General features: G+C 46.9%; 2 protein-coding genes across 2 annotated transcripts; one reads left to right on the forward strand and one right to left on the reverse strand.

The window, feature by feature from the left end:
• The first annotated feature begins 11148 nt into the window (after window positions 1-11148).
• Window positions 11149-16024, forward strand: LOC119362675 (serine carboxypeptidase II-3). The gene is made up of 7 exons (XM_037627916.1): window positions 11149-11921; window positions 12012-12274; window positions 12377-12643; window positions 12859-12977; window positions 14869-14961; window positions 15091-15196; window positions 15433-16024. Exons 1-7 carry the CDS (start codon window positions 11381-11383, stop codon window positions 15607-15609), a joined length of 1566 nt encoding a protein of 521 aa, XP_037483813.1. The 5' UTR covers window positions 11149-11380; the 3' UTR covers window positions 15610-16024.
• Window positions 16025-16445: 421 nt separating this feature from the next.
• On the reverse strand, window positions 16446-19261 carry LOC119362676 (EEF1A lysine methyltransferase 4-like). Its single transcript, XM_037627917.1, has 8 exons — window positions 18978-19261; window positions 17899-18012; window positions 17752-17820; window positions 17632-17651; window positions 17501-17553; window positions 17358-17388; window positions 17181-17262; window positions 16446-16932 (listed from the first exon to the last, which is right to left on the reverse strand). Exons 1-8 carry the CDS (start codon window positions 19237-19239, stop codon window positions 16736-16738), a joined length of 828 nt encoding a protein of 275 aa, XP_037483814.1. The 5' UTR covers window positions 19240-19261; the 3' UTR covers window positions 16446-16735.
• Window positions 19262-19761: the final 500 nt, after the last annotated feature.

Genomic DNA, 19761 nt, shown 5'->3' on the forward strand with positions numbered 1-19761 from the left:
CATGAAGAGGGAGAATGTCGGCAGCTGAGATTCTGGCTGGAAAAGGAGCAAATATTGGAAACCTATTCTGCACAGCTCCAAAAGACCTGTAACTCCACGAAAGTCATTTTTGGATTTAATAAGAATTATTGAGCAAAGAAAATACCGGAGGGGGCCCACACCCTGGCCAGGAGGGTGGGGGCGCTCCTCCCCCCTACTGGGCGCGCCCCTGTCTCCTGGGCCCCCTGGTAGCCCTCCGGTGCCCATCTTCTGCTATATGAGGTCTTTTACCCTGGAAAAATCATGAGCAAGCTCACGAGACGAAACTCCGCCGCCACGAGGCGGAACCTTGGCGGAACCAATCTAGGGCTCCGGCGGAGCTGTTCTACCGGGGAAACTTCCCTCCATGAGGGGGAAATCATCACCATCATCATCACCAACGATCCTCTCATCGAGAGGGGGTCAATCTCCATCAACATCTTCACCAGCACCATCTCCTCTCAAACCCTGGTTCATCTCTTGTATCCAATCTTGTATCCAAAACCACAAATTGGTACATGTGGGTTGCTAGTAGTGTTGACTACTTCTTGTAGTTGATGCTAATTGGTTTACTTGGTGGAAGATCATATGTTCAGATCCTTAATGCATATTAATACTCCTCTGATTACGAACATGAATATGCTTTGTGCGTAGTTAAGTTTTTTCCCGAGGACATGGGTGAAGTCTTGCTATTAGTAGTCATGTGAATTTGGTATTCGTTCAATATTTTGATGAGTTGTATGTTGTCTCTCCTCTAGTGGTGTTATGTGAACGTCGACTACAGGACACTTCACCATTATTTGGGCATAGAGGAAGGCATTGGGAAGTAATAAGTAGATGATGGGTTGCTAGAGTGACAGAAGCTTAAACCCTAGTTTATGCGTTGCTTCGTAAGGGGCTGATTTGGATCCACTAGTTTCATGCTATGGTTAGGTTTACCTTAATACTTCTTTTGTAGTTGTGGATGCTTGCAATCGGGGTTAATCATAAGTGGGATGCTTGTCCAAGAAAGGGCAGTACCCAAGCACCGGTCCACCCACATATCAAATTATCAAAGTAATGAACGTGAATCATATGAGTGTGATGAAACTAGCTTGACGATAATTCCCATGTGTCCTCGGGAGAGCTTTTCTCATTATAAGAAATTGTCCAGGCTTGTCCTTTGCTACAAAAAGGATTGGGCCACCTTGCTGCACCTTATTTACTTTCATTGCTTGTTACCCATTACAAAGTATCTTATCACAAAACTATCTATTACCTACAATTTCAGTGCTTGCAGAGAATACCTTACTGAAAACCGCTTGTCATTTCTTTCTGCTCCTGGTTGGGTTCGACACTCTTACTTATCGAAAGGACTATGATAGATCCCCCATACTTGTGGGTCATCAATGCCCTAGAGGCAATAATAAAATGGTTATTATTGTATTTCCTTGTTCATGATAATTGTTTGTTGTTCATCCTATAATTGTATTAACCGGAAACCCTAATACATGTGTGAATATATAGACCACAACATGTCCCTAGTGAGCCTCTAGTTGACTAGCTCATTGATAAATAGATGGTTATGGTTTCCTGACCATGGACATTAGATGTCATTGATAGCGGGATCACATCATTAGGAGAATGATGTGATGGACAAGACCCAATCCTAAGCATAGCACAAGATCGTGTAGTTCGTTTGCTGAGAGCTTTTCTAATGTCAAGTATCATTTCCTTAGACCATGTGATTGTGCAACTCCCGGATACCGTAGGAATGCTTTGGGTGTACCAAACATCACAACGTAACTAGGTGGCTATAAAGGTACACTACAGGTATCTCCGAAAGTGTCTGTTGGATTGGCACGAATCGAGACTGGGATTTATCACTCCGTATGACGGAGAGGGATCTCTTGGCCCACTCGGTAATGCATCATCATAATGAGCTCAATGTGACTAAGGAGTTAGTCACGGGATCATGCATTACAGAATGAGTAAAGAGACTTGCCAGTAACGAGATTGAACGAGGTATTGGGATACCGATGATTGAATCTCGGGCAAGTAATATACCGATTGACAAAGGGAATTGTATACGAAATTGATTGAATCCCCGACATCGTGGTTCATCCGATGAGATCATCGTGGAACATGTGGGAACCAACATGGGTATCAAGATCCCGCTGATGGTTATTGGTCGAAGAGATGTCTCGGTCATGTTTGCATGATCCCCGAACCCATAGGGTCTACACACTTAAGGTTTAGTGACGCTAGAGTTGTTATGGGAATTAGTATGTGGTTGCCGAATGTTGTTCGGAGTCTCGGATGAGATCCCGGATGTCACAAGGAGTTCTGGAATGGTCCGGAGATAAAGATTTATATATGGGAAGTCCTTATTCGGTCGCCGGAAGTGTTCGGGGGTTTATCGGTATTGTGCCGGGAAAACCGAAAGGGTTCCGAGGGTCCACCGGGAGGGTCCACCTGGCCCAGAGGGCCCTATGGGCTGAATATGGAGGGGAACCAGCCCCTAGGTGGGCTGGGCGCCAAACCCCCATCGGGCCCATGCGCCTAGGGTTTGGGGGAAACCCTAAAGGGGGCGCCCCCCTTGGCTTGGGGGGCAAGCCTCGCCCCTTGCCCCCCCCTCTAGATCCATCTGGAGGGGGCTGGCCCCCCCTCTCCCTTTCCCCTATAAATAGAGGGGAGCTAGGAGGGATGCCGCACCCTTCCCCTGGCGCAGCCCTCCCCCTCTCCAACACCTCCTCCTCCTCCGTAGTGCTTGGCGAAGCCCTGCTGGAGAACTGCAAGCTCCACCACCACGTCGTCATGCTGCCGGAGCTCTCCCTCAACTTCTCCTCTCCCCTTGCTGGATCAAGAAGGAGGGGGTGTCCCCGGGCTGTACGTGTGTTGAACGCGGAGGCGTCGTCCATTCGGCGTTAGATCGGATATTCTGCGATTTGAATCGCCGCGAGTATGACTCCATCTTCCGCGTTCTAGTAAAGCTTCCGCTTAGCAATCTTCAAAGGTATGAAGATGCACATCATGTCTCTCTCTCTTGTTGCTAGAATCTCCTAGATTGATCTTGGTGATACATAGGAAATTTTTGAATCATTGCTACGTTCCCCAACAAATATCACCAACATGAACCGCCCCGTGGCTCAATCCTCTTGGCTTTGATGGCATGATGCTTCTGGATCATCCCGCTCCGTGTCTTCGTCCTCTTCGATTTCCTGGAAGGTTGGGGATGACCAGTCAATGCCACTCAAATCTTGGAATTCCGCTTCATTATCAATAAGTTCGTCCGGGTCAACTTCAGGCGCGAAAGTGTGCTTACAGAGTGGGGGTATCAGATCATGCACTTTATATGACGGAGTTGGCATCTTCTGGTTTCCCAAGTCATAGGTCGGCTCATATCTGGATAGATCGGTTTCACTAGCAATCAGACTAGCCAGAGGACGTATGGTGTTAACGCAGTTGGCAAAGTCTTTCTTGTTGAACGAGGTACCGTCTTCCTTTAAGTTCGGGTACCCGGTCGATATGTCGGCCGGGTCTAATCCTGGCAGCCAAGCCTTGGCCCGGCTCAATGCTGACGCAGCTCCGGCTCTTGCGCATGATCGCTTCATCTCACTAAACCGTTCAGGAAATACGGAAAGCTTTCTCAAGACTTCAACTAAGAGTGTTGGAGCTTGGTTAGATGGAGAGATTGTGGCTAGAGTGCGCTAAGTTCCGGCGTACAGCTATTCTACTAGCGTATAAACCGCCTTCAGCTTCACCAACATATCTTGATTGAGATCGGTGCTCCTGGGGCCTGCATAACAATCATGGATGACTTAGAATCGGTTCATGTCATCTTGGCAGATATTCAAATTTGACATATATAAGGGGACTTACCAAAGATAGTTGACACCATCTGCCATACGCGGCGTTTTAAGCCGGACAGTTTTGTGGTTACTTCCTCAAGAGCCGCCTCCGTTTTTTCTGCCCGTTGGGTTAAAGCAATTTTATCTTCAGCCCAGGCTTTCTTCTCAACGTCAAAGCCGGCTTTCAGTTTCTCTGATTCAGTTGCACTAAATTCAAATTTGGAGTTTGCCTTCTGGGTCTCAGCTTCTTGCGCCTCCAGCTGGGATTTCAAATCACCCAATTGAGATTCCAGATGAGCAGTGGTGTCCTGTGCATATGCCGGTTCAAAAATATAAGTCATTAACAAGGAAGTCTCAAGCACTTTGCGAGCAAGAGTACTTGGCACTTAGGGGCTAATGCATATTGCTTGTCTTATGATAATGTCGCTACAAACAACCGGCTCGTGAGAACTACACGACGTTTATATCTACAGATTCATTATGAGCCGGATGGCTTTAAGCCGGATTGGAAGAAATTCTTTCAAGGGTCATTATTTATGCTCATAAAAGTCAAGTCTACAGCATATTCATCATAAACAGTAGACTTGGGGGATGGCAGGATGTGCATAATTTACTAAGGAAGAGCTCATGCCTCAAATTTCAGATGCATCTGTTTTACCCTCTCAACTTCAACGTCGCGGTTGGAGTTCACTTGGCTAAGATAGCTAGAATATACCTCACCAATGCTCAATAGAGAGTAGTTGGCAACGTCAAACTTCACCTTTCGCCGTTGGATGTGTTCCTCCTTGGCAGAATGTTTGGCCAAAATGGCCGGTCTTCCCGGCTCTCGATAGCTGGTGTTGGTGATCACCACGTCATCATCATGACTGTCGGTCGTCTTCACTAGACTTGAAGCTTCAGGATTCAAAGAAGCATCACTGGCTCGCTCCATTGGGGGGTCAGAAATCACTGGCGGGTCATCAAGAATCGGCTCTGATGGTGGAGGAATTGAGTCTGCAGGTGCAGCAACTGTTTGTTTCGGTTCATTAACCTTCGGGTCTTCAGCCGGCTTGTTTTGAAAGCCAGCAAATGTGAGAGTCATAAGAGATCAATATAAGTGTCAAGAAGGATAAATGAATCAAGTAAATAATTGTTATTACCCCGAGGCAGTCTTGAAAGCCAGCAAATGTGATTGGGATGAGTCGCCGGAGGAGGAACGAGATGTTTCCTGATAATTGGAATCGGAGGAATTTAGTGGTTGACGAGTGAGACCTGCTAGAGGATATAAAGAATTTGAATCAGGGGAGACCTCATTTCGGCGCTTCCTCGGCGTGTTTGGTAAGCCGGAGGATAGTTCTACATCCTTGTTGATCCGAGTCTGTCACTGGCTTTCATGCTGTTGTTGCTTCAAAAGAAAATCAGGATCCAGATGAGCCAAAGGGTGTGAAAATCTTACTTTCCGGGTTACTCATCGGGTTTTCTGTCTTGGCAAAGGCTCGGAGTCGGATGAGATGATAGTTACCTCTTCTTTAAGAGCCTGGCTGGTCCACGTGTCATCTTGATGATAGTCAATGTCAATAAGATGGTTGAAAAAGGAGCCAAGAGAGTCAAGGGCTACCTCTGACTCAGAGGAGTCATCTAGCGCGAGCAGCTCAGAAGCACTGGGCTTTTTTCCTTTCTTCTTGGTGGTCTTCTTGGCGGCTTTCTTGGCCCTCCTGACCCTCTTGGCAGCTTCATGATCATATTCTTTCTTCCAGAAATCGTCATCATCCTGTAAAAGTCATCAAGGTTGAGTTAAAACAAAGTATTTAAGGGTGAAGGAAAATTAAAGGAAATGGCGTCTTACCCCGGGTGCCGGGTTAGACTTGCAGAAAGGGCTCAGGCCCACCTTGCTGCAGTCCGCTAGACTTCCATGCAGAAGAGCTTTTGTCATCTCATTGATGGCGTCGTCTGTTAAGTCGTCAAAGTTGTGACGCAGTGGATCTTTCTTGGCGCCGGTGTAGGTGCACATCAAACCGGAGTGGCGACTTAAGGGAATGACCCGCCATGAGACCCAGCATCGAACTAAGTCAATGTCGGTTAAGCCGTTGCCCAGCAGAGCTTTAACCTTGGTGATACTAGGAGCGAGCTTCTTGCGTTCAGCAGATGATAGCTTGTTAGGAAAAGGGTGATTTGATTCCAGGCGCAGGGCGCGACGGGCAGTGAATTCTCATCATCCGGTGAGGTATCTTTGCAGTAGAACCATGTCTGGTTCCAGTCTTTGGGGTGACTCGGTAGGTGCGCATACGGGAAAATAGCATCTCTCCATCATTGGATTGAGATCCCACCAAGTTCTAAACTGGGTCTGTTGGAATACTCATTCTAGCAGTTTAAATAAAAGTACTCTCTGAATAATTCCACAGTGGGCTCCTCTTGAAGATAGACTTCGCAGAATACTTCAAAATTGCATATATTAGACACGGAATTGGGTTCGTTGTCTTGAGGATGCAGGTTGAAAAAGTGCAGAATGTCCCTGAAGAACTTAGAGTCGGGCGGTGAGAAGCCCCGGTTCATATGGTCAGTAAAGACAATGACTTCTCCTTCCTTTGGATGAGGTTTCTCTTCTGACAGCTTAGGGGGGCGGTAAGACATGACAAACTTCTTCGGCAAGTATCCGGTTTTCACAAAGTCTTCAAGCGTGTTTTCTGTGACGATGGAAGGAACCTTGTTGCATGAAGTGGTCGTCTTGGGTGCCATTGTGGAAGTGGTCGCTTTGGGCGCCATTATTGAAAAGGGAGCCTAAAAGGAAAAAAGAACAAATTTGCCAGTTCAAGCTAAGCCGGACGGAAAATATTACAGTACGTATGCAAAATGGTGGCTTAAAGAAGGGGCCTAATGGTATATGACTAATTAAAGCGGGTTATGTAAGCCACCATGAGCAGTTTGATATCTATCAAAGGAGAAATCTGTGGAGCATCGAAGTTAACTACAGCCGGTGGTATGAGCCACCATGGCTAGGTGGATCTATCAAGATGCAGTTTTTGACTAAGTACCGTACAAACAGGTTTCGCAGATTGCAAACTATTATTTTGGATCAGAGGCAGTTCAGAGAAAGAAAAATAATCAAGACCTAATACCAGTGCAAAGGAGTTCATAAGTTCTAATGAGATGTATTTTCAATGGAAAAGGGGTCTGCTGGTATTGAGGATAAATGCAAACTTATTGCCGTACAAGTTCTATGCCGTTTTCAGATCAAAAGGAGTTACGATGGAGGAATTAAGAAGAAACTACGAAGAACACGAGGAACAGCCGAAACCCTAATGTGATCTGACACATTGGAGGAGAAGCACTTATAGGTGCAGATCCAACTGCGGTGGAGCGCCGGAGTACTCTGATCCGACATAGGTTGATGCAGCGGCCAAAGTCGAGGAGGACGAAGTGCTTCGCGACGGCGGTGGAGCTCGAGCGGCAGAGGGTCGCGCGAGGAAGAAGACGATGGAAAGGGGGAGAATAAGAAGAGACTGGTCGACCCTATTTATAAGGAAGGCTAATAAGTGGGCGCGAAAAATGAGGAGGCCAGAACGTGGTTATCCAGCTGCTCGGCCGCCTCGATTCTCGGGGCAGTTATTAAAACAAAGATCTGTTGAGATATGTCGAATATTGTGCAATAGGTGACGTCATGGCGGGTTATGGCAATCTCAGGAGGTGACGTCATGGCGGGTTATAAGTTCTCGCACAAGAAGAGAAGGGAAGATTCTTTAAGTGTTGAAGATTGACATGAGAAGTTCAAATCAACCTGGGCCTAATGTTGGGATATAACTATTGGTATGACCCGCCCAGGAGGGGCCGGGTTATACCTATGGCGATCTTAATATGAAGCCCATGGAGACATTAAAGATAGCGGTTAACAGCCAAGGGCCCAAGGCCCAAGGGCGACTTAGGGCCCGTAGGTATAAACTGCCATATATGTAAGACTTGTATTGTAAGGCATGTAAATATAGTCACCAAGCCGGACACGTTGTCTATGAGTCGGCCAGGACTCTGTGAGCCATTGGGCGTCGACCTGTGTATATAAAGGGACAACCCGGCGGCGGTTCAGGACAGAAAAATAACAGGTCGAAAGCTAGGTCAAGCGGATTCGCTCCCTGGTAATCGAGACATAAGCAATACCACCCAAAACTGGATCGTAGGCTTTTACCTTCACCGCAAAGGGCCGAATCAGTATAATTCCTGTGTCATTTGTCCCGTTTAACCCCTTTAAGCTAACCTAGAGGCGATGACTCCACGACTAAGTCCTTTCACGAGGACATCTGTCGTGACTATTCCACGCCATAGGGTCCTCTCTGGAATTTGGGCTTAAATATAAAATTACTAAGCCCCAAATATTTGGATCAATTTGATCATTGAATCAAATTTAAATTAAAAAGGATAAAAACAGAAAGAAAAGAAAAGGGGAAACCTAATCAAGTCGAAACCCTGAAAATACGCCATGAGGGGACATGCACGTTAAATTTATAAGGGTGACAATGGAAAAGATAGAACATAATTTGGATTAATGATTTCTCTTGTTTCACTAGAGTTTACTTACCTATGATAATAAATCGAAAGAAAATGTCGACAAAATGCCAGCACCGTCCAATTTAAAGGAAATTGAATGCGCGTCATCGCACCACGTTATCATCGTCAACCTCCGCCTAGAAATATCGCACCCACGATCTCGTGAACTACGTCGCCCACGTCACATGACCCCCACGCCCCAAGTGCACGCCTGAGCTCGCTACCCTGCCCTATAAATAGCCCCTGCCGCCCCCGTCATTTGGCTCCTGCTCATGCTCGTTGTCATAGTCAGGCTGTCACTAATTGAACCCATCGCCACTGCCAGAACCTTCGTCAACGGATTCTGGTGAGCACATACCTCCCTCGCCTAGCCAACAACACCGCCGTTACCACCGAGCTTCAATGCATAACCTGGACATCGTCCACGACCCCTAGAGGGCCCTCAGAGTATAAAAACCCCACGAGACCCTCTTGCGTCCAATAGTGGCGGGATGCGCAAGGTTTTTAAAACACATTAAAAAAAGTTTATGGACATGTTTTTATAAGTTGAACAATTTTCGGAAATTTTTATGAACAGTTGAATTTTTCTAAATACTTAGCACTTTTGGGAAGACTAGAACAATTTTCAAAATTTCTAGACATTTTTCCAAAAACACGATTTAAAAAAAATTGGGAACCTTTTTTTATACAGCAGACTTTTTTTCAAAATTTTGAACAATATTCAATAATACAAACACTTTTTGAACAATTCCCGTACACATTTTGAAAATGGATTTTTTTGTAACTCCAATAAATATTTGGAAAAAATGAATATTTATGAAGAAAATCTAAAAATATTTTGAATTCATCAATTTTTTGAAAAATATGAACATTTTTTAAAATTTCAGAAAATATTTAAAATCCTGAACATTTTAAAATTTCTGAACTAAAGAAGGCAAAAAGAAGAATATGAAGAAGAAGAAATAAAAAATGAAAGCAAAAAAGATCTTAAAAGACCGGTTCAGGAAGGTTCCCACAACTAGTAAAAACCCAGGCTGGAACCTTCTGAAAAGCGAAACTAGAAGCACTTGCCTGCCGCTAAAATGTGTCGGCACACTTACTCGTTCGTCGATCATGCGTGTGATTCGGCGACTGTTTGCCAGAACGTGCGGCAAATAGGAAAACCGGCGTGTTTGCTCCACAATATGAAGGCTATTGGGCTTGGGCCTATTTGCTTCTTCTCTTCATTGGTACCTGTTTTTTTTCACTTCTCTTTGACTTGTTGACCAGTTCTACTTGCTCAGACTATCTTTGACCGGTCTTGACCGCATTGGAATTTGTTGACTTCTGTTTGACAGTCTAGGACTTGCTGATTGGCTTCGGCTTCTGTTGACGAGCCATATATAAGACTAATGGGACCACTAAGCGGGATTATTTATGGACGCACGGTTGCTGGCCTGATCTGGCTCGTTCCATGGTGGCGCGGTTGCTACGGCTAGGGTGTAATAAAATGCATCCTTTGTCAAAGAAAAAAAGGCATTTGCCGCGCGGTGACGTGCGACCGGCGCCGCCCCCATATCCACGCAGCAATCATACACAGGTGTGCTGAGACCGACGGCGACGGCGACCGGATTTGGACGCCAGCCGTCAGGGTTGAGGCCATACCGTCGTCCGGCACTAGTGATCAGCGACGACCTGTCAGTTTAGCACTTCGCCTGGCCAAATGCTGACCAAGCTTGCGTCCAAATCATCCATCGTGGTGGCAATCGATCGCCTAATTGCGAGCTTGCTCAACCAAACCAATGATATTAGCTGGAGCAGCCGCAGCCGCAACAGATTCGCAGTACGTGGGCGGAAAGCTCTTTCCACCACCCTCACTATTGTACAGCACAAGGGCCAAAATGCACGAGGTGCACACACGCAGCTACGTACGTACATGCGTTGCAGCTAAAGACACCAGTCACACCACCGTCCGGTAATTGGTCCCCTTGTTATTACTTTTTGGCTGAATGGATCAACACTTCCTTCTGGTCTTCTAGATGGTTATGACTGATCACGACGCCGCTGAGGTTGACCGATTAAGACTCCTCCATCCGTGAGTGATTATATCAAGACAAGACACGGCAGGCTCGTTCTTTCATTAAGCAGAGGCAACCGTGAGTGAGAAGATCTTCTTCTGGCGATGAGATGGGTCTTCTCATCAACTTTCAATAGTGGATCGGTCAAATCGAGGTCTGCACACACAATTCACGATTTGTACCGACAAGACCACCTAAGATTCCTTCCTAACCCAACGAACGAGTACTTAGTTTCTTGATTGACAGCGGCGTCTGCGATCAAATTAAGTGCACGATTGGTTTAACTAAATCGATGGGTTCTGATGAAGAAACCATCGGTCTCAACCTTTATCTCATCGTCGAAACGCGAAGTGATCTTTGGCAAAACACGATAATTGGCCGTGCGCTGCGACAGGGCACACACATGTTTTTCTGATCGAATTATCAAAGAAAACATGATTATATTTCCCATGTACTAAAGTTGAGACACTTATTTTGAGACGGGTGGAATATTTGACAAGCCAAAAAGATGGTTCTCGAGGAAAAACGGTGGGAAAAAACCGATAAAATCGAAAACGTAGGTGGCGTGGGTGGAAAAGGAACCACATAACCTTTGCGTATGTTTTCAAATACGAGAGACTTGCAAGTTGCAACTTCACTGTTCCCTTCTATGTCGAGCACCAGACTAACAGCAAATGGCCGGGGATCAACAGAAGAAATTCATTAGCATGGAAGCATGTGCCTAGTGGGCGCATGGACGGATCAAATGGACGATCTATCTTGTATCGGATGAGAACCGTGCCACCGGCGGGCTCCTACCTGTCACCATTTGTCCCACGTCCAAATTCAATTGGTAGCCTCCGGGTTCCCGCCCTATAAATACCAGGCCAGATCGACGCAGACGCCCGCCGTCCTCAGTGCACTCCAGCGTGCTCTAGCTCGCTCCGACGACCGTCCGATCGTACAGTGCTGGCGCGCGCCATGAAGAGCACAGCGGTGGCGCTCTTGCTGCTGGTGGCGGTGCAATGTCTCGCGCTGGGGTCTCGCACGGCCGCGGCCGCGAAGGTGCGGCGGACAAGGCAGGGCGACTACCTGAACCGGCTGCGCGGGTCGCCGTCCTCCCGCGCGTCCTGGGAGTCGCTGGCGGCCGTGGAGGAGGAGGAGACGACGACGAAAGCGACGGGTAGAACCGCGCCGGCGGCGGCTGCGGCGGAGGCCGGGCGCAAGGAGGCCGACCGCGTGGAGGCGCTGCCCGGGCAGCCGAGCGGCGTGGACTTCGCACAGTACGCCGGGTACGTGACGGTGGACGCGGCGGCCGGGCGCGCGCTGTTCTACTACCTCGCCGAGGCCGTCGGCGGGAACGGCGACGGGTCGTCGTCCAAGGGCAAGCCGCTCCTGCTCTGGCTCAACGGCGGCCCGGGGTGCTCGTCGCTGGGGTACGGCGCCATGGAGGAGCTGGGCCCGTTCCGCGTCATGAGCGACGGCAAGACGCTCTACCGCAACCCCTACTCCTGGAACCACGGTACGCAGTCACCACGCTCTCGAGTTCTCCGGCCTGAAAGCCATTGAGGAACCGACAAGTGATCGACCGGGCAATTAATTAATGGTGCAGCGGCGAACGTGCTGTTCCTGGAGAGCCCGGCGGGGGTGGGGTACTCGTACTCGAACACGACGGCGGACTACGGCCGGAGCGGGGACAACCGGACGGCGGAGGACGCGTACCTGTTCCTGGCTAACTGGATGGAGCGCTTCCCGGAGTACAAGGGCCGCGAGTTCTACATCACCGGCGAGAGCTACGCCGGCCACTACGTGCCGCAGCTGGCCCACGCCATCCTCCGCCACGCCTCCCCGGCCATCAACCTCAAAGGCATCATGGTAAGAGAGTAGTTAATTAACGACATAATCCGGCTGGCCACACACGTCAACCTCAGTCTTGTCACCCCTGACGACGGCCGGTTTGGGTGGTGTGAAAAACAGATTGGGAACGCGGTGATCAACGACTGGACGGACACCAAGGGCATGTACGACTTCTTCTGGACGCACGCGTTCATCTCCGACGAGACGGCCGCCGGCATCGACAAGAACTGCAACTTCACGGCCGCCGGCGCTGGCGCGGCGACGAGCGCGCTCTGCGACGACGCGTCGGACGAGGCCGGCGAGAGCCTTCGGGACATCGACATCTACAACATCTACGCGCCCAACTGCCAGTCGGAGAAGCTCGTCACGCCCCCCATCGCCCCCTCGGTACGTGCGTGCGTGCGGCCTTTCCATCCATCCAACACCACAGCCGGTACGGTGGCAGCACCGTACTGTACTGCACCACCGGCGCTAACTGCTAAATGATCGATGAGGCTAGTTAGTTAGATCATCATCGTAGGGATGTTTTTCTTGACATGATCATCATAGGGATGTCGATTGGTTTTAGTAATTAAGTTTGCTTGGGTTCTACGTGTGGCCAGATCGACAACTTTGATCCGTGCACGGACTACTACGTGGACGCGTACCTCAACCGCCCGGACGTGCAGAAGGCGATGCACGCCAACGTCACCCGCCTCGACCACCCCTGGTCGGCCTGCAGGTATGCTACCTACCCTACACTACACTGCACCCATCCTACTCACTCCACCACTTTTTTTGTCGTTGACAAATGTAGGTAGTTGCCCAGATTTAGCTAACAAGATTAATTAAGCTAGTGTTGACCCATGCATCTCACACAGTACGATTCAGAGACCTGGAGACTCCTCTCTGATTCACGTAATAATAACAAGAACAAAAAAAAATGAAACTTGGTCTTCATCTTTCATTATCTTGGACGAAAAATATCTTAAGCTGGCCGTCGCTTGCATCAACCAGAGCCTTGTGATTAGGGCTGCAAACGAGTCGAGCTCGAGCGAGTTGGAGTTGGCTCAGCTCAACTCATATGAAAATTCGAGCGAGCTCAAACTAAGTGAAGCTCATGATCGAGCTGTAGAACATGACTCGTGCTCAGCTTGTAACGATCTCGAGTCGATCTCGAGCTAAATGAGATGGTAAAAATTATAAATCTATGGATGAAAAACAAAAAAATAAGATGAATATGCTGGGAAACTTGGCAAAAATATAGGATATTTAACACATAGTCGACCACATGCCATAATTAGGCCTAAATCTTCTCTGCACTTAACTAAGTTTTCATGTTCGTTGGTAAATAAAATGGAGAAAAATTATGAACAACATATATGGTAATAAATTATCTTATTTTCATTTAATATATGGCATGTTCATTTAACATAATGATATTCTGTCGAGCTATCGAGCTAAAATCGAGCGAGCCAACATTGACTCAAGATCGGCTTGTTTCTTGGTCGAGCTACATAAAGTGTTCAAACTCAGCTTGTTTCTTTTCGAGTCGATCTCGAGTCAAGTCAAAAGACGAGTCGATCTCGAGCGGCTCACGAGCCTCGAGCTTTTCTTGCAGCCCTACTTGTGATTGCTTGGGCAACGGCGGCACAAGTGTCTTAGTGATGATCTGAGAGCACAGTGAAGCGCACAATCAAGCTGAAACCGACCGATCGGGGAAACCCAATCAGGGGTCGACACGGCACCACATTATTGGAGTTTCTTTTGTGCGACCCGTCAATCATGCCTCAACTACTAAGTACTAACCGGGTTGCTTTATCTTGCTGCACAACATGCAGGAGGAGGCAATCATATATATGTTGATTCCAGTGAACCCTTGCTCACGCTAGACACACACCACACTAATCAATACCCTTGCACGAAAAAGCGTTCATCCGCCAGACCAGTTAGACCAGCACTTTATCCTACCAATATCCTCTGCAGCAAACAATATGATAGATATTATGGGATGGAGGGAGTATTATACGCCCTGCGTGCATGGGCGGTAGGGGTAGGTGCATCACAAGAAAGTAGATGCAAACTTGTAAGCAACAATGTGGTAATTTAGTATTAGTATGCTGAAAAGGCTGGTTGGTTGCTCAAACTTGCAGCACATGATCTAGATGCAGATGCAGATCGACGAACTGTTGTGCAAATTACCGGAGATTAGATTAGTATACTTGCTGCCGTCGTCCAGCAATTTTCTCCGAGTTAACAAACGAGAAGATAGGTCACGCGTCGTACCAGTCCGCCCCGCCTAATTTACAGCATGCGTGTTCTCCAGGAAAGATAGGTTCATACCAAGATCTATCTAATGGTGTTATCACCTGCACATGGCCTGAACTGCAACTACCGCAAATATGTTCTTGCTTTCTTTAATCCATGCACATGCATTTGCGCAGCATGCGCCGAATTATTAGGGGATTATATAAGCTTTCATCTTGCTAGTTGGCCATGCCAATGACTCGGTGGCCCATGTGCAATCGCATCCTTCCAATATACATCACATTGGCACATCAAGTTCTTTTGTTTTTTTTGGTTCGAAGAACCATGTCATAATTTGCAAAATATTCCATCTATTTTGTTTTCAGTGAAGTCTTGACACGCTGGGTCGACAGCGCCAAAACGGTCCTGCCTATTATCCGGGAGCTGATGAAGAACAACATCAGAGTCTGGGTTTACAGGTATGCATGATAGGCGTTTTCGGATACTACTTGATTAGAGTCTTGATGTGACATTCCAGAATAGAAGTGAAATGATTTGTGGTATACATGCAATGGTGAAAATAACGGCCACTGACCTTTTGTTTGCAGTGGAGACACTGACGGGAGGGTGCCCGTCACTTCCAGTAGGCTCTCTGTCAACCAGCTCCAGCTCCCAGTGGCAGCGAAATGGAGGCCATGGTTCAGCAGCACCAAGGTGCTAACTTACAATCACCACTTCCCTGCCCAAATCTTTTCACTGCAACAACAAGCTAACGCAACAGATTGTTGCTAAAACTTATAATTCAGTTGCTACAGAAGTGCACGGAAATAATTTTAACCTGTTGAGATGATCAGGATAATTTGAAACCTTCAAGCTCTCATATCATGATTATTACCTGCTTTTGCTCGGACTCGGTAAATATAATGATCTGTTCGATCTTATGAATGCAGGGTGCCGGAGAGGTGGGTGGATACATTGTGCAGTACAAGGGTGATCTCAGCTTGGTAACTGTCAGAGGAGCAGGCCATGAGGTCCCCAGCTACCAGCCGCGGCGAGCCCTTGTGCTTGTCCAGAATTTCCTCGCAGGCAAAGCTCTCCCTGACTGCAAAGAATGCGAACAAGATTAGCAAAAGAAAAGAAGTTTTTACACTAAAAATAGCACACCAGCAGCTTCGCAGGTTGTATCATTTGAGTCAGTACAAGAAACAAACAAAATCAAGTAAAGTTAAACACAGAAAGCCATCAACCCTTGCGCTCCGCAGACCCTGTAACTGAAGGTCAGCAAATGTTCCATATAGATAGGAAACGGTATGGTGTAATCTGTTAAGTCTGAAGATCTATGCCACAATGGCATGTTGCAATACTGGTGCCACCAAAGGATGCTGCACCTCCTTGTGTTACAGTGACTTACCAGGAGAATGAAATTTATATGTTGGTCCCAAACCAGGGGATACTGTAAACTCTGTGATCACAAGCTGCATGGTTTCAGTTGCTGTATCAATTTCATTCAGTACAAGAAACAAGAAAAATCAAGTTAAGATATAGAAAGCCATCAAAGTATCAAACCACATGTTTCACAGATCATGCAACTGCAGGCCTGCAAAATGGTTTCACATAGATATAAAGTATGTATGATGTAATTTATCGTCTGAACAGTGATTGCCAAACTCGCATGCCGAAAAGCTGGGGCCTCTATGTGTTACAATGACTAACCAGGAGAATGAAACTTATATCTTGGTAACAAAGAATTGATACTACACAGTCTGAATATTTGCCCTCCATGTGCTAAGAAGCATAACAAAAGCACTGCAACTTGGAATATGACTACGCCTCAGATATCTCAAGGCATGAGCAACAAGATTTTTTTGCAGAAACAGTAAATACCTAAAAACCCAGAACATGCCACATGAATCTACTCCTTGAAGAAACTGATAGTGTTTTTACTTCCACACAAACAAAAATACAATCAACGAATAATGGCAATTTCTTTCTATTCCACAGAGGATGAAACTGGGACAAATTCTGTTCCTCAAATGTGCCAAACAATCATATCCTCCTTCCAGCACCGCATTACAACCAGTGGTAACACAATATAATAACTTGATGATTCTTACAAGATCACTGAAAAATGTATACTCGTGCAAAGGCACACTTTCTATTTTTGGATGGCCATAATGGTGGCAGCATCACGCTGTTTGATCTTGTAAGGATCACAACAATGCACAAATATTGTGAGATCAATTATCCTACAGCTCACTCGGAATCTTGCAACTTCAAGTGGCTTAAGGTTGGAGAATCTATCCCTGTTAATTCTTGGCCCTTTTTGCAGACATAAATATAATGAGAGTCAGGATCCTCCAGAACAAAGCCCTCAGGCAATCTACCACTCTCAGTCAGTGGAACAGGGTCGAAGACAGATCTTCTTATGTTTCCCTTGAATCCAGGTCTTGCTGCAATGCATTAAAAAATGATCATGCTACAGTTCTGTTTATCTTATAAGTAAAGTTCTTATGAACTACACTACTGTGAATTCAGTGGTGTTGACTACACAAGTTAAAGCTCGGATTTACACAAAACGTGGAGCAAACCCTATACATGAGCAAGCAAACAGAGATTCTGTTTTTATTAAGCAGGGAAAATTTTCAACATTGCGGATCAATTGAACGTATCTGCGAAATGACATAATACTAATACGTACGCAGAATGTACAGTACAATTTTCCAACTGCATACTGGTTGGTTCAAGTGAGGAATTCGCGCTGATGGATCACCATAAGTTATCTAGCAGTTCAGAAACAAAAAATGATCGTTATAATCAGTGGCAAGAAATGACATATTAAGTCTGCACTACGAAGAAACTTATCCAAACTGCATACCAACATAAAGACTCCCCCTGGTTTAAGTAGCCTACAATCAGAAGATACCACTGATAAGAATGCAGGAATGCTGAACTTAACAATATATTGGTGTACATGAGGCTGTAAGTGATGCTTGAATGGGGGGACAAAGTATTAAGAACCTGTCCACTTCCAGGACCATCTGAGCTGCGCTGAGAGGAGCCTCCACACCACACTGGAAGCAGAAAGACCGCGATGTTGAAGTAGTACCAAAATAAGGAAAAGACACAATGACAGAACATTACCTACTTACCATCAAAGAGTCCAGAGTACCTTTAAGAAATGTACAAAAAGAACAAACGGCATTAAGCAAAGTGTTGTCAATAGAATCAATACTCCTTAGAAAGCCACTGTAGCATGAAGAAACTCACACCTTTATCAATGGCACAATCAAACGATTCGTCAGAGAATTTACTCATATCCCTAACATCCATTTGCATGTCTACAGCTCATAAGGAAATCAACAGACACTAGATTGCACTTCCCGGACAAAGAGGGAATGTAAAATATTTAAGGATACATTGTAGCTGTGGAAGATCGAAGTACTTCTTCCTCATCATCTCAATTAAAACCGAAGAAATGTCAATGTTTATTATCTCCATGTAGCCATCAGTGGCCATATCCTCTGACATAACTACGAACAGCAGAGCACGGGGAGAAAATTTAAATTAGCACAGGGAGTGTAATCATAGAGCCTAGATTTAGAAGCGCATCCTAAACTCTATCCAGATCAGCCCATCGAGGGTGCAAAACCCAACCCCTAGTGTGTATGCATAAGCATTGAAATATCTGTAATGAAACTATGACTAATGTAACACAATAGGACACTATGTTCATACAAGTAGTGAAAATCAAATGTGCTGCCATGCATTTAACGCGTCGATGCAGCATAGATAGTCTTACCATAATACTAAAAGCCCAGAGCAACTTTGAGTTACTGGGCAACAAGTGGAACCAAGGTTGGTTTTGGTTTGGGTTATCACACAGAGCTGTGCTGGTTTCAGAATTCAGATGTTTGGTTGCAAGTCCCTCTGAAAAATTAACTTACACACTGTGCATGCCCCACTGATATTGTGTGGCATCAACATCACAACTCTATCAATTCACAGATTGCCTAACTGTAGCACTATAGCACATTATCCCATCCAGAGTACAATGATCAGATTACTGGAAGTGATACATGCCAGCATGTGGACTGATAGAATGACATTATGTGATTGCCATGTTGTTATATACTAATAGATACACCTAGCCGAGGAGCTATCTAGAAACTATTGCCATGACAGCAATTTCGATCCCAATAGACGCTGACCGTGCTCTGTGCAATCAACTAATCCAAAAGATTGCTCACTCGCTGGTCTGTGCCAATCACCCCCATTCACAAATCACAATCAAGCACCTATTTGAACCAAACCTGAAAAGGAGGAGAGGAAAAGGAAAGGAAATTTCTACTTCCGGAAATGGGAGACGAACGCACAAGCACCACCATGACGAGCACAACCAACACGCTGGCTGCTCCAGTTCGAGCACTAGGCGAGCGCAGTCTCTATCTACGGAGCAATCACGAGGAGGAGAGCGGAAGAGGGAGGGGGGACGTACGCGCGGAGCCGCAGCCGATCATGAGGAGGCGCGAGGCCGGTGGCACGAAGCGGCGGACGAAGGGGCGCAGCGCGGCGTAGCGCTGGTACCAGTCGTAGGGCGCGCCGCCCTCCTCCACGTAGCGCGCGTCCCAGTACCCCGCCTCCCCGTAGCTGAACACCGTGCCGCCGCCGCCGCCGCCGCTCCCGGCGCCGTCGCTCCTGGCGCCCCCATCCTCCTCCTCCTCCGCCCCGCGAGGCGACAGCGGCGGCGACGACGACATCGCCCGGGGACGGAGCGAGGCGCGGGCGGGCGAGCGAGCGAGTCGAGGGAGGCGGGGTGGATAGAGAGAGAGGAGAGCGTATTAGGTGAGCTGGGGGGAGTGGGAGGAGCATCGGCATCGGTACCGGTGTGCCCGAGCTTGGGACCAGCCGCCACCACTCCCACGCGTCGCCGTCGTCGCCAGCCGATGCGCATTTTCTTTTCCCAATTTGCCTCTCGAAACGAAATTTCTCCGTTTCCTTCTCATTTTGCTGACTTTTCTGATGGCCTCGTTTTCGGTGGCTGTTACCGCGATTTTGTGGCTTGAATTTGCTCCCACATTTGCTTCCGATGGATTGCGCTCGTTAAATTGGTGATGTTCGGCCGTGTTAATGTCTACTTCCTGGGCGTGCACGTATCCCTAGATCGTCAATTTGATCAACCTAATACAAATCATATATATTACAAAAAATATATCAATATAAACTTCAGATCAAAAGATATATTTTTTGTGTTATATAGTTTATATTAGGATAATAACTTT

This window comes from Triticum dicoccoides, chromosome 2B (genome assembly GCF_002162155.2).
Source record: "Triticum dicoccoides isolate Atlit2015 ecotype Zavitan chromosome 2B, WEW_v2.0, whole genome shotgun sequence".
NCBI lineage: Eukaryota > Viridiplantae > Streptophyta > Magnoliopsida > Poales > Poaceae > Triticum > Triticum dicoccoides.

Coding starts and splice junctions, on each gene's coding strand:
- LOC119362675 (XM_037627916.1), top strand. CDS start 11,381: ATGAAGAGCACAGCGGTGGCGCTCTTGCTGCTGGTGGCGGTGCAATGT. Junction 12,644..12,858: donor CGCCCCCCATCGCCCCCTCG/GTACGTGCGTGC, acceptor ACGTGTGGCCAG/ATCGACAACTTTGATCCGTG. Junction 14,962..15,090: donor ATCAGAGTCTGGGTTTACAG/GTATGCATGATA, acceptor TTTTGTTTGCAG/TGGAGACACTGACGGGAGGG.
- LOC119362676 (XM_037627917.1), bottom strand. CDS start 19,239: ATGTCGTCGTCGCCGCCGCTGTCGCCTCGCGGGGCGGAGGAGGAGGAG. Junction 18,013..18,977: donor GATCGGCTGCGGCTCCGCGC/GTACGTCCCCCC, acceptor TGCTGTTCGTAG/TTATGTCAGAGGATATGGCC. Junction 17,263..17,357: donor CAGGGGGAGTCTTTATGTTG/GTATGCAGTTTG, acceptor CTGAACTGCTAG/ATAACTTATGGTGATCCATC.